General features: G+C 42.6%; 1 protein-coding gene across 1 annotated transcript in view; it reads right to left on the minus strand.

Annotated features, from left to right (window-relative positions):
- LOC147728924 (stimulated by retinoic acid gene 6 protein-like) overlaps window positions 1-15,040 on the minus strand; it is a 538,794-nt gene that overhangs the window by 51,675 nt on the left and 472,079 nt on the right. Inside the window, exon 16 of the mRNA XM_086959168.1 lies at window positions 7,254-7,417. Coding sequence (XP_086815294.1) covers window positions 7,254-7,417 — 164 coding nt within the window. The remainder of the gene's footprint in view (window positions 1-7,253; window positions 7,418-15,040) is intronic.

Genomic DNA, 15,040 nt, shown 5'->3' on the forward strand with positions numbered 1-15,040 from the left:
CCACAAGTTTGTTTTCATTGATGTGGTGAGCGCTGCCTGTGCTCGGACTCAGTTCCTAGAAGCCCTCAATGTTATTGGCTGGGAGATGATGGGTCATTACAGAGCTGCTGTCTGTGGAACTAGGCAATGAGACTGGAGTCCTGGCGCCGGCTCAGCACCCTGTGATTCCAGGTAAATCGCTTTACCTTCCCTTGTTCACAATATGAATGCGTCCCTGTATTATTTAACTGGTGCTTGTGTAAAGTGCTCCCTCTGGTATGTTTTCTCTTGCTGTGGTGAGCGATGGCTGTGCTCAGACTCAGTGTCTAGAATCCCTCGATGTTATTGGCTGGGAGAGGATGGGTCATTACAGAGCTGATGACTTTGGAACTAGGCAATCAGACAGGAGTCCTGGCGCTGGCTTAGCACCCTGTGATTCCAGGCAAATTGCTTCACCTTTCCTTGTTTTTTCAGTGGATGGACGCTTCAGTAAAGGAGGCCTCAAAACCAACCAGACACATTAAAAGCAGGGGATGTGCTGGACTAAGACCCCTCTTTGGATATTTTCCCCGGGGGAATCCTTTAAAATGTTAGTGTCACAGAAGGCCTCGGATCAGAACCAGATGCAATCAAGCAAAATAACATTCTAGAATGCTTCTATTTGACTGTGACCCAGTATTGGATGAAGAGCGCTAGATCTGCACTCTTTCTCTCACGCAGAATTACATACCAGAATCTCATTCTCCCCTAGCACCCGAGACTCTGCACACACACTGAGGCCACCTAGGACAAGTTCCTACACTGTAGCAGTCTAGCCCCGGTCCAAATTAAGATTTGATGAGTGCTGATGGAGTGCTTTCAGCATGCTTGTTGGAGCTCATCCTCAAACCCATACACCTCTGCCCTCTCTGACGTCATAACACCTAGGGGAATGAATGGGAGAGTGCTAGTAAATCCAGCTCTGACTCCCACTGACCCCTCGCATCACAGGGAGGGGCAGCGTGATGTCAGAAGTGGAGGAGGCATCACTACTTACTCCCTCGGGACTCTACAGGGCCTATGCCTTTAATTTAAAGCCTCTGACAGGCCCAGATACCGTTACAAGCAAGACACTCATGACACACACTAGACACTCATGACACACACACACACACACACACACACTCCACACACACACTCCACACACACACTCCACCTCACTCTCCCTCTCTTATGCTTTCACTGTGCACCAAACATTTGTAAAGCCAATAGGTTTGGCACTCACACTTGAGCACTAATGATAGCAATACAAAATACTTGCTGCAGTGCAAAACAATTAAAATAAGGGTTCCTTTGTGTACATAATGTACTAAGGAGAGCGATTTTAACATAGGGTGGCACGTACTTTTCAGAAGTAAAATAGTCCCTCGTGTTCCAGGTCTCGCATTATTAAAGTTTGAGGTATTGGCATTGTAAATGACAATGCCTTTTATTCATTTGCATTGGTGCGTAAACAAGCGATTTGTACTTATAGTCCATGCTTATGAGAAGCAAGGCTGGCAGTCTCTTTTACTGCCAGCCTTGCTCATTGTAAGCAAGGACTATATGTTCAAAGTGCGTGTTTATGCACGGATTGTAGGTTTTAAAAACAAATGAATAAAAGGCATTGCCATTTACAATGCCAAAAGCTCAAACTTTAATAATGCGAGACCTATTGCATTGTAAATGCTTGCTTTTTAAATGTATTTACTTTTGGGGAAATCGCACCTGACTAAGTTATTTAAAAGAGTGACCATGTTTGATGTGTCTTTATCTACAAGATGCTCAGCAACTTTCTGAAGAAGCAGGGGGAGTTCCTGGGAGAGCTGCTCGGGGAGAAATCTTCGGGGACGTGGTGGTCCTTTTTCCCCGGCAGCCGAGGAAGCTCCAGTTGGACTGTTCGAGATGCATCTAATGCATTATATGTTCCTTGAAGTTGAACCGAGGGAACAGGGATGATATGATTCACATGATCATCCCTGTTCCTGATGTGAAAGAGGTCAACCGTTGCCCACAGCAATTTATTTCAAGCAGCAGAAATGCTCTCCAGTGAGTGCCACCGCCCCCTCCGCTGCCCTCATGTTTGTTTTCGTGTTGGCACCAGCCCTGTCTCAGCAGACACACAATCTGACAATACATCCAAGGCAAGCAGAACTTGAACTCTATCCAGCGCCTTGCCTCGAATTAAATGTCTATTTAGGTTAAATTAAACTTTGACAAAAAACGCGAGCACAAAACCGCACCAGTCACACTGACCGCTGCAGCCACCCATAAGTCTAACTTTTATTCTAGTGACTGTAATCATGTCTCTTCACTGCCTGAAGAGAAGAATGTGCATTGTTTGACTTTAACATAGTTTCATCCCTGTGCAGCCTTGGCTGAATGAATGAATATCCTCATTAATTTGTCTGATTTTAATACTAGTGCATGGGCTGATGCGTCCTTTAATGCAGCCTGCAGAGCAGCATTATTATCCACTGATTAGCCTACCTTTAATATGTGTGATGGGCGCAATGTCCTCTCTAGACAATCTGAAGAGCAGAATACATATTATTGTTCTGTCTAAAATATTATTCATGACAGCGTTTTTCTGTGTGCCCTGCAGGGCTGCATTTATACCCAATGATTAGCACACCTTTTCTTTTACTATCTGGGCACACTACTGTCCCTTTGCATCCTGAAAACATGATTTGCTATGCATTGTTTTGTTATTTATTGATAATACCCTTCCTGTGCAGCCATCATATAATTAATATCGATTGATGCATCTGAGTAAATGGGCATACCGCTCCAGTGCAACATTAAGCCTCATTGGTCACTCGAATATTCACAGCCCTCTACCACGAAGGGGCACCACGCCGGCCAGTGCAGCCCGAAGAGCGAATAAATATTCATGGTTTAGCCAACTTTATTCATGAAGGAGTGGGGCGTCCTGCACATCAGCGTTAATATGCATTGATTACAATAGCTTTCATTGGCTGCACACACTGATTTTCATACGAGAACATGTAATAATCATTGATTAGCCTTCAATATTAATGATGACGCACACTGTCCTAGTCATTCATCCAGGGTATCCTGCAGTACAACATTAATATTAATTGAATAGCTTGACTTTTAGTACTGACGACGAGGCCCAGTGTCATCTCCAGCCGATGGGCAGCTTCGATATTCATCCTTGCATGAGTTTAAATGGATTATTAATGGAGGGGCCCTCCATTGCTTGCAGAGCCGCATTAATAATCATTCATCCATTAGTTTAACTTTTATATTGATGAAGAAGCAGTGTGTACTACAGCACAGCATGCAAGGCAGCATTATAATCATTCATTCATTAGCTTACATGTAAAATTAATAGAGGGGCGCACTGTTCACCCTTGCAGCTTGCAGAGCAGCATTAATATAGGCCTTTCATTAAGTTAAAGCCATTTGCTTTGCTATACAATACCATTAGCAAAGCAAATGCCTTTAACTTAATCAAAGGCGCGACCTATTACATTTTCAATGCTTGGGTAACAGACTGATCGCAGCCCTTTAGTAAAAATATATCAGGCCCAAACATGTACCTGATGCAGATCACAAAATGCTGTAAATAGGTCAGTGAGTCACTGCATTTGTCAGAGAAATCATTTTGTCACTTGCAGTTCGTAAGTTAAAATCCTAACATACAACAGTTAGCTATTGAATACTGCAAGGTAAAAATGGTACCGTTATGTTTCACCCCCCCAGTCTTTGTTTGATTTACCCAATGTCTCAAAAATAAATTGTTATATTTTTATTTACAGCACCTGGTAAAAAAGCCTGACAACCTGAACCTGTTTAGTTGGTTCTTTTGTTGTTTGCAGTTTAAATCAAAACAATATGTGAGGTTCTCAGCATTGTATCTTGAAGTCTGTTATGAAGCTCTGTGGTTATACTGAATAAGCAGCTACCTATGTTATATGACAGCTCTTTAATAATGTAATACCTGCACTTTCACAATTGCTTTATTAACCTTCTGGCTTTCTCAAATTTGCTTGAAAATGCACCATTTTGCCACGATTTTTTCAAAATTTTCTCGGGGGGAAATCCCCCCGAACCCTCCTTAGGGGGTTCGGGCTCGCTCGCTACGCTCGCTCGCTCGCTACGGTGCAGTATGATTATCAGTTTCCGCGCCCCACCACTTTCAAATGTCACCAGCCGCCACTGAATCTTGACCATATCTGTAGTGTATGGCCACACAGTTCATGCAGGATTTCTAGGAAGGGACATTACCCTCTGGTTGAAGGAATAGAGATATACCACTCATCCACTTAGAATGATCCACCACGGTGCAGATCTCAAACCATGCTCATTACCAAGCCTCTTCCCTGGATAGTAGTGTCTGGGAGAGTTGCAAAGTAGTGGGTTTCATATAAATCCTTTAAGAAAAGTAAGTGGAAGTTTTCAAGCTACAATCTTTAAATTGATTTAGCAAAGATACAGTTGTGAGGAGACTGCCTTGGCAAGTCAATGAACTCTGAGATGTTATCGTAGCAAAGGTTTGTTTCTTATGGGCAGCATATCTGGTCCTTGTTTGGAAAGCGCTTTGTTCATGTGTTTTATGTGGAGGGTCTGGGGTCTATTTTTTAGGTGGGTGACAGCCAGATGAAGTGGTCTCCTCTGAGTTGTGTATGGCCTGTTATGCATAGCTCAAATTAAGACTCTGAAGACAATGGGAAGGAGACACATAATGTTACGTATATGCAAGTTATGATGTGGATATATGAGTGTCATACCCACAGAGGTAGGAAAATGCTGCAGTTGAATGCCAACAAGATGGATGTGTTGATCCGTAACCAAGACGATTGTAGAACTTTGAGGTTTGGCTAGCTCAAATGGGATATCCTCCCACCCCAGGTATACAGGTTGAAAGTCTTGGGTTCTGTATTGACAGAGAATTGCATTTCAGGAAACAGGTAAACTCCGTGGCCACCACTTGCTTTTTAACATATTAGCATTTTATGTAATATTCTTACTTTTATGTGCCAACATATTCGAGTTCAGGTTCTGGTAGACAGGATTATGACAATGCTTTTTACCTGTGCTTCCTTCCAGGGTGATGCAAAAACTTGATCATAACACGGTGTTAAAGGCGATTTTTCAACCTCTGAAATTCTGCTCAGGTGTCTGAGACTCCAAATAAACTCCATTACCATCCCATTGCCTACTAGAATCAGCTCTAGGCCCCTTGCCTTTTCCACTGGACTTTCTTTGAACAGGGACCTCTTTGCATTGGTAGGAGAATGAAGTATTATGTTTTCCTCTGCCTGACACAGTCATTAGCAAATTTCTCTATTGCAGTACAAGCCCACTTGTCTTGACTCAGGGCCATTTCAGTCATGACTCCGCAGTGCTAAAATCATCTGCTGGAACTCTTGGTGAGATTATCGACAATGGGTACTTTCTCAGGCCTTAAGGCCCATGAGCACTGCTTTTGTGGCTAATTTTTCTCCACCTACAAGGAGGTGGTGGAAAATCTGCTGCATTTAAAGATATCTGCTAAAATGATGGCGCATTCCAAAACAAATTTGCTCTATCAGCCAATGGAAAATATTCATAGTTGGGAAGCCTTGAGCATAAAATCCATCAATGCCTGTGTTGAATGATGTCATTTGCAATACAAAATGTAAGCACTTACTTTCACCCCAAGATTTGGGTACTTTGTCGGTGCTCAAATATCTGGTCTCACTAACATGCTTATTGGATTTTCCTACACAAACAAATGATGGACACAATGCTGAATAAATCCTACATTCACCCCAGTCAAGAGATCTGGATGAAATCCATTGTTCTTTTGCTCACAACGCCACCGTAGTTTGGACCAAGCTATATTCAAATCAGCCTTGACCCGATTCCTTATGGGAACAGTCCAACCTGAAATGCCAAGCCAGGTCCTCCCTGGACCGGAAACAAGGATCCTGGAACCAGTTTTGGGGTATTACCCCTCATCAGCCAGGCTAGCTTAAATCCAGTGGCAAAGTAAGCAAGGGACCCACGTATGGGCATACCCATCCCACTTAGGTTGAAAAGTGCCACCCAAACAAATGATGGACAGAATGATGAATAAACCATACATACACCCCCCCGTCAATGGATCTGGGTAAAATCCATCGTTCTAGCATGTTATTAAATTATACTTACAATTCCATGAAAGTCTGTAAGTTTCTGTCAGACTTTCATGAAATTAATGGCGATTCAGCCTCTCTAGATTTAGTGTTTAAGGACCATCATTTCTAGTGGAGTTACATACCCATGCTGAATGTGTGGATGGCAGAACTGCAGGCTGCAAACGTTTCTGACATCAGAATGGCTGCCATCCGCCTGACTCCAAAGGTGATGACTACGGTGCAAAGGCAAAAGGTATATCCTCTGATTTTTGGCAGATTTTTCCATATGACTCTACTTATATTCTTTAAACAGATGTGTTGCCCTATGATGGCAAAAAGCTTGAAATCATGATTGGCCATTGGGCTAATGTTTCTTCTGGGAAAATGTCTGTGTCTGAGGGGCATGAGAGATAGGGAGACAGGGTCTTCTATTGCTACTGCGCCTAGAAATCATAGTATAGTGAACACTGTGTACATATGATCATGTTATTGTTGTCTGGGACATCGTGTTTGTAAAGCCTTACAATTTGCTTCAATTTTCGGCCCAGGTTATCACTGACTAAACAGCCAATATGTACCCACAAGGAAGACCGAGCCACATTGCCAAGTCCACAGTGATAGAATATTGTAATGGTATTCCCTTTAAGACCAACCTCCTTAGGGTACTTGCTTATTCTATGGAACAGTTCCAGAAATGCCCAATCCCTGCTCCAGAAACCTCCCACCATCAGTCGAGAATAGTACATGAGCCAGTCATTCTCGGGTAGTGCCAAAATAATCTGGAACTCCTTACCTCTCTCTGCTCGCCTAACAGCCTACATAGTCATCTTCAAAAAGGACTTCAAGCTCCTCCTATTTAACAGACACCTGGGTTAATCACCTTCAAACATACCTAAGTACTCTACCTGGGAGACGAATTACCTTCATTGCGTGTTCCCACCATCTTTATTAATGCTTGAACCGTGCACAACCCTGTCCAATGGCTGCTTTTGTCCTGGCCGCAGCTACTGATGCAATATGTCTGTATGTCATTATTATAACCGCAACTTACCCTTGAATCATGCTACTGTTGTAAAGCGCCTTTGGGCCATGTCCGCGCTATATAAAATTGCAAAATCATATACGTACCCATATCGATGGACTCATATCCCCTGGGGTACAGAGGTCTGTCAATTCTGGCAAACAACCAGCTGCTCAGAAATATATTTATAATCAGCCGTAGTACACAAGTTCCAAAGCCAAGCATTGCGGAATAAAACAAGAAGAAATAGCTGAAATTCTGGAAAGCTCTCCTGAAATGCAACACAAATATCACAATGTTTATTAAAATTGAAAACAGAAACAAGAAGCACCACAAAAGAAATTTAGCAGTCAAACGTTGAGATATCAGTCCTATATGGAGACATACATAACAATAATGTTATGTATAAATTCCTCTGGACACTAATAGTGTGATTACTGGATTTGAAGTCTGGTTCTTCATTGCTACTACTTCCCAGCAGTGAGCAACAACAGTTGTTTTAATGTGTTGGTATGTCATAGGAACGTTCAAGTTGTGCTGACATGGCTCTCAGAGAGCCTGTTAGTGCTGTGTTGCCTCTCGGTCTAAAGGATAATAGAGAGCAAACATTAGGACCAAAAAGACACAGAGCGTGGTGGGTGTGTAGAAGACCAACTATAATGTTTATATATGTGGGGGAGGATAGGGTGTAGAAGAGAGGGTGGCTTGGAGTGGGTGAAAGGATACCATTTTTTTTATTTTAGGAAGGGGGCTGGGATAATGCAGAGGGTCATGAGGATGAGTGGCAGGATGCCTGGTATTTGTTTATTTTTTGTCTATTTGTTTATTTATTTATTCATTAATTTATTTAATAGTCTTATGAAGTGCACAGCTACCCAAAAAGTGTTTCCAGGTGCTAAGCATGACAAAAAACAAACAACAGATTGCCAACTTAGTATAGCTATGTCTTCAAGCCTTTGCGGAATGCAAGCAAAGACGTACAGTGCTTGAGGGATTTGAGAAAAGAGTTCCACAGTCTAGGACCCAACACTGCGAAAGAACGCCATGCCTTCCGGGCCAGATGGAACCAAGGTACAATGCAAAAGACTAGATTGGAAGATCTCAAGTAGCGAAGGTATGTAAGGTATCAATAGGTCCTGATTGTAACATGAACCTAATCTATCTTTGGCCTTAAACATGTAGCAGAGAGCCTTAAATTGAACCTGTTTAGAGACTGAGTCACTGCAGCTCAAGGAAGCAACTGAAGTGTGCTTAGGAAGTTGAAACATCAATCTGAATGCTGAGTTCTGGACCATCTGTAGAAGCCTTACTGATCCCTGATCTATTCCAAAATATAGAATGTTGCCATAATCCAATCTAGATTTAATCAGGTCCTGAATCACAGACCTCTGGACAAATTTGGATCCATTCAAATGACCTTCCGAACCCATTTCAGCGTCAGCAAGTGGAGGCGACCTTAGACACCTTAGGTTTCATCAATAGTTTTTCATCAAGAACAAAACCTAGGTTCTTAACCTTGGGAGGCAGAATGGGGAGAAGTCCTAAAGAGTCTGGCCAGGGTTGGGGGCCCCAGAGTTGAGTGTGCTTATCCAGGACCATGACCTCTGTCTTATCGCCGCTAAGCTCGAGAGAGTTAGCACTTATCTAAGTGGCCACTTGACTCAAGCTGAGGTTAAGATCAGAAATTCCATGATCCTATGCACTTGACAAGGAAAAAATAATTTGTGTGTTATCTGCATAAATAAAAGGGTCAAACAGCAGCTCTCCACTACGTTTGCCAAAGGGTGGATGTAGATGTTTAATAGCAGAGGGTATAGCACGGCAAACAACCTTTACAACATGGTGGTTACACCGCGGTACATTTACATCACGGACGTTACAACGCAAGTCGTTATGGTACTTGCGCTGGAAGGCACTATACATTCAGGAATAGTATGATTTACTATTCCAACACCTTCCCTACTGTTACGTAGGCTGGAATTGTAATGGGAGATCATACTATTCCTAAGTCCAGCGCCCTCCAGTGCAGGTTGTTGTATCGACTTGCATTGTAATAACTGTGATGTAACGTACCGCAGTGTAACGTCACATATTTGCTTAGCACAGAACCCTGGGAGACAACTTATGTTAAGGCCATTGTTTCGGATCTAGCGTTGGCTGAAAAGACTTTAAACATGCAGTCCTTAAGAAAATATGGTAGCCAAGTTAAGGCTTTTCCTTCCAGACCCAGAGATGTCAGAAGTTCGAGCAAGATGGAGTGAGACACAGTATTAAAGCTGTGCTAAGGTGTAACAGAATAAGCTCAGCCATAATACCCTCATCCAGTAGTCGACTGAGATGTTCGGTGACTTTGAGGAGGGCAGACTTAGTGCTATTTCTGGCACTAAAACCTGACAGCGAAGGATGAAAAAATCTCTTGGGCTTCTACATAAGATGTAGGAAGTGCATTTACAGGCTTCTCAAAATTTTTGGAGAGTCCGGGTAGCAGAGATAATGGTTGAAAGGTCGACCAAATCGACAAGTCATGGTTAAGTTTTTTTAAGAACGGAAGTCCGATAGTGTGCTACCAGCTCTGTGGAACAAGGCATTTATGTAGAGAGGTGTTCAAAAGATTTAACACCACCTGTAGTTGCATTGGATCCAACAAGCAAAGCTTGGTAGGTGGTAAAGGGTCTAATGGGCAACCTCACTTGATGGGTTGTAGGATAGTGGAGAAGGTGGGAAAGTTAAGCCAGTATGACATATATATATATATACTCAGTGACCAGAATCCCTACAGTACACATATCCTATTTTGGAAGCGATATATCGACGACGTCCTAGCCATTTGGCAGGGACCTGAGGACACTTTACTTGCTTTCCATGGATGGATTAACTCCAGTGATAAGAACCTCAAGTTCACATGTGTGAAGGACAACACAACCATGGTGTTCCTTGACCTTGAAATCATCAAAGAGAACGGTCACTTGTAAACCATAACACACTATAAACCTACCACCAAGAACAATCTCTTGCGATTTGAGAGTTTCCACCCGAGACCTCTACGAAAAAATCTCCCTTAAGGCCAATTTTTGAGAATCCGCAGAAATTGTAGCAAGATCAGTGATTATAAGGAATAGGCTAAGGATCTAACCCGTAAATTGACAGACCGTGGGTATCCTAATAAGATTCTCAACAAATGCCAGAAACGTGCCCGCAACCAACCACGAGATGCACTATTGGAGAACATGGAGAAAATCCCAGGGAGGCACCTTTAACGTGCGTTACCACATATAGCTCTGTATCCAACCAGGTGACCAAGGCCATAAACAAACACTGGTCTATTCTGAACACTGGCACAATGAAGTGGGAAAAACCATTATTCTCATTCAAAAAGGCTAGGAGTATTAGGGATAGTGTGGTCAACACCAGACCACTTCAAAATCCCACGGATAGTCCTACAGTACTCAACGCGTGGGGCCTTCCTAAGGTCACTGGACATTACAAATGTGGGAACTGCAGCGTTTGTCCACTAACTACCAATACTAAATCTCTAGCACTGGAACCCGGGAAGGTTTGGACCATTCGGTGCAACACGAACTGTAATAGTGACAACATCATATACAGATTAACCTGCCCGTGTAATCTCCAGTACATAGTGATGACCAGTAGGAAAATAAAACTCAGGATCTGAGAGCACAGGAGCAACATCAGGTGCAAAAAGTCCACGACAAAATTAACTGAGCATTTTCTCACATCTGGTCATACCCCTGATGATCTGAGATGGACCATTATAGAACAAATCACCCCCGGCAATAATCTAAACCAGCGCTTGATGGAAAAAGGAACAAAGATGGATATATAGGCTTTCCTCGCACAAAACTGGTCTTAACGACAATATACCTTGGAATTCATCATGGGAAAATTGCCCCTACCAAGGGGCTTTCCCAGTATACTGTCCTGACTCTCTCTGTATTTATAATTCAACACTAGGCACTGGACGCCTATATGAATCTGATTCTTGATACACTGGCAGCACAAAGCACTGTAGCTGCCTTTGGTACCCTTGGCATCTGTAACAGCGAAATAGATTGATTGTAACCTTTTTGTCCAATTTCTGTTCAAGACACTCCGTTTTTGTTATCCCCCCTTTAAACGTTCAATGTATCCCATTTACATTTGGGATCACTGACAATACACCAGCTGCCCGGATCGCATTGAACATCCAAACCCACAACTCGCCGTAAAAACTTTATTAAAGACTGACAGCTAGTTCAAGTAGCGTTACCATGACTACGGACGGCTTCGATGCCGTGTTATTTGAAAGTAACCACTATTGGCTGCTTGTTCCCTGTGTGGTCCATTCCCATTGGCTGCTTAGTCCCACGTGGCCTGGCTCTTGAAATCGAGTATTCGCGTTAATAACAGAGCACTCACCGATCGCGGGTCACTACCCACGGGGCGCCATGCAGGTTACCAAGTAGGCTAATATACCTCTAGGACACAGCCACAAGTAAGTTCTTTTTTGTGTTTTGTCTGGGCTTGGCGACGAACCACGAACGATTACGGCCTGATGCTACTCCCTGTCTCCCTACCAATTAGATCACGTGAGTGGTCCGCCATTGGAACCTGGACGCCCGTGAAGCTAATAGTTTCTCTAATCTGAGTAAGCCTATCTCTAAGGAAACGTAAATGCATATGTTCATTTACTACACTTTGAGAGGACCCGATCTGCACGCATATATGTATTTGTTTATCGCGAAATGGATTAAGGTGGTTTTTAGGTGTTTATCTATAATTGTGTTGGCAACTATACTACCCTGACACGTGATCAATGGCTCCATCCACGTCCCTCATCACCTTGCAATAGCTCATATCACACTTATGAATGGGATGTATCCTATGTTTTTAGAAACACACATGCACAGTTTGGGAGAATATGTAACTAGTGTGGGTCACATGATCACGCACTGCTCACCATGACTTTGACACCCCTGGATGGCTGTCACTTTCGTACATGTATGTGTGTCGTTTGTTTGACAAATTGTTTGTCCTGTGTTATTGTGGTCCCAGCCTCCTTTCCTTCAACTTTTATATTTCAGGTTTTTTTTCCAGAACCAGGAAGAAGATCGCTTTACTTTTTGTATGAACCACAATTTTGTGGTTCTTGCTTACACATTGATCTAGGGCAGGGCACACCTTAGCATGAGTGTACCACCCAGATCTTTCACTTTGGTCCTGATGAAAACCGATAATAATAAAATGGTTGAAACATGTAGACCTATATTCTAATCACATAATACATGCGCCCTTTTTTAATACACAACACGTCGCTAACACCACAGGCTTCCTAATTAGACAAAGGTGTTACATATCTTTTTACCTAGTGTCCAATCACTCCGGAATAAAATCCAGGTGTGAGTAGCATTGGATACTTTTTAAATCACTTATTTTAACCATTGCACTGCACATATAAAAAAATAATAATAAATACCCGCTCCACTGTAATCAGTTGTCGAAGCACACCCCGTTGGCACTCGGTCCTCGGGGTGGGACCCCGATGATGAAGCATGTCACCAACCAGGTTGGTGAGTGAGGGGTCTTCCTAAGGACTACTGCTGTCCTTGGCTGGTTGGGCACTACGTGCACCACAATATAGTTCCGAGGCTCATCTACTAAGGCCTCACAGGGGTACTCCTCCATTTGTTTTTGAACATAAAAGGAATAACATCAGATCACCTCACACTGTCATTAATATTTTGTTGTGAGTGATTTTATGAGTGGTAAGCACCAATTGTGTCCCTAAGTAAAGGATTACCTTTAACGCTTTTGGACAGATGAAGATGGATGTCTGCCACCATTTTGATGAAGAACTGGGCAAGCTCCATGCACTAAATCCGAGAGAGTGGGGGAGCTGCAGACACATTGTAGAGGTCACAAAGTGCTCTGACCACCTTAAAGAGTAACTTTGGACAGTTGTGGGCTTTCGTGATTGTATCAGAAAACACAGTGGATTGTTGTTTTTAATAGTTAGTTTGGCATCTTCAGTATAGGATTTTCTACAGAGTCTTTCTAGTGCTTTACAACACTTTCGTTCTAGTCGGAGGGATTCATGGAAAATAGGGTACCGGCAGGAGAAATCTAGCTGAATGAAGTGAAGAAGGTGGCAGAATGACAGTCATAGATTTAGCAAACCATCTATCAACAATAACCTGATCATAATCAGCTTTTTCTATTCGAGCAGATTTGGTACGCAGGAGCTGCAAATTTAAGGCCGGGACATCCAATTTAGACCAGATCATGGACTTAGTGACTATTTTGTGCAGCTTTGTAGAAACGGTTAGTTGAGATCTGAATAGCAAAAGGAACAGCTAAGTGATCTGACTAGATCAAAGGTATAGGAGTCTCATATTTGGGAAGTGTGGATTTAGAAGGTGGTCAGCCCCATGGGGAGGACCAGAGTTACACGGGCCAGGTTCAACATTCCTAAGTCCGCAATAAAAATAGTATCATAGCTACACTTTGGTCTTCTAAATCGATGTTCAAATCCCTGAGCAGTGTGAAATTAGCAGATTTTAAAATGTGAGGGGCCAGTAGTTCTGGAATGGTGGCGCACCAGATTCCAGCATAGTTTGGAGGTCGGTAAAGCAGAGTTCCAGACAAAGTTAATTTATGGGAAAGGGCAATCGAAAAAAAGCGAAGCATCACAAGTAGGGAAAGGGAGGTCATCATATTTGGGCAATGGGTGTTCTAGTTGTGTGGCTGCATACCCGGTGCTCTAGAGAGGATACTGCTGAAGGTGTCTCTGTGAGGAGAGAGGGATTGTAGGATGCCATGCGCCATTTTTAAACTTTGAGTGCTGGAGAGGAGGAATGGAAAGATGAAGAAAGGGGCGGCTGACAGAACATCAGGTTTAATAAACACAGTGGGGGGGGGGACACATTATGACTCCTCTACTCCTACTCAGCTAATGTCAGCTGTAGAAGATGAAATGCGGGAGGCCATACTTGACTCTACTCGTTCTCTCCGTAATGTTACTTAGTACTCAGTCAGTCAGTCAAAATACTTTATTGCGATAACTTAATATCATACAAAGACAATGGCAAATATATAATACATTGATACAAACAACACATACATTAGGATCAATTAAAAAGCAATTTGAGATTAACAAGTTAAAAACCAACATACAATATAGTACATTTTTATATCAGCATGAATAATACAAAGTGCAAAGTGCTAAAGTGCAAAGTGTTAAAGTGCAAGGAAGGCTTAAAAGGCTTAAAAATGCTAAGAGGGTCCCCAACAAGATGTTCAGAACTGGCAGCTACAGACCCTGTTACATTGCATTCTGAGAATACTGACCCAAAAGGTCACCAGCAAACAAACTAACTAGGATGCTGGTCTATACTACAAAGGGTGGAAGACACGTTTTTAAGTCTGATGTTCCTGCTTCTTATAGCTCTCACCAGGAAGCTAGCCACGTGAAACATAATCCTGGGAGTTTGTAACAATTGTAAATAAATAAGAGCAGGTCTAACTTGGATGAATCCTGCTTCCTTGAGTATAGGTACAAGAAACAATCTCCGAGCTTCATTGTAATGGCAACAAAACATTATAAAATGCATAGTGCTTTGCTCAGAGAAATAATCGCAAGAACAGGGTGGTGCCTTTTCAGGGGTACTCCAAATTGGATAAAAGCCCAAGTTAAAATGTATCAAATTAAATCGAAAACGAGTTAAAATAAACCTGTGGTAGGGATGGGTCACCACGTTAAGGTAACTGTCAGGACCATTAGGTATAGCCAACAATAAACTGGCCCTGACACAGGGTTTCTTCAGCTCGATTTCTTCCCTCTCCAGGGATAGGAACTCCTTCATTGCAACTTTGGTGTAAACAATATCTTCAGATGTAA

The sequence above is a fragment of the Lissotriton vulgaris genome, chromosome 2_2 (assembly GCF_964263255.1).
Source record: "Lissotriton vulgaris chromosome 2_2, aLisVul1.2, whole genome shotgun sequence".
In the NCBI taxonomy this organism is placed as follows: Eukaryota; Metazoa; Chordata; class Amphibia; order Caudata; family Salamandridae; genus Lissotriton; species Lissotriton vulgaris.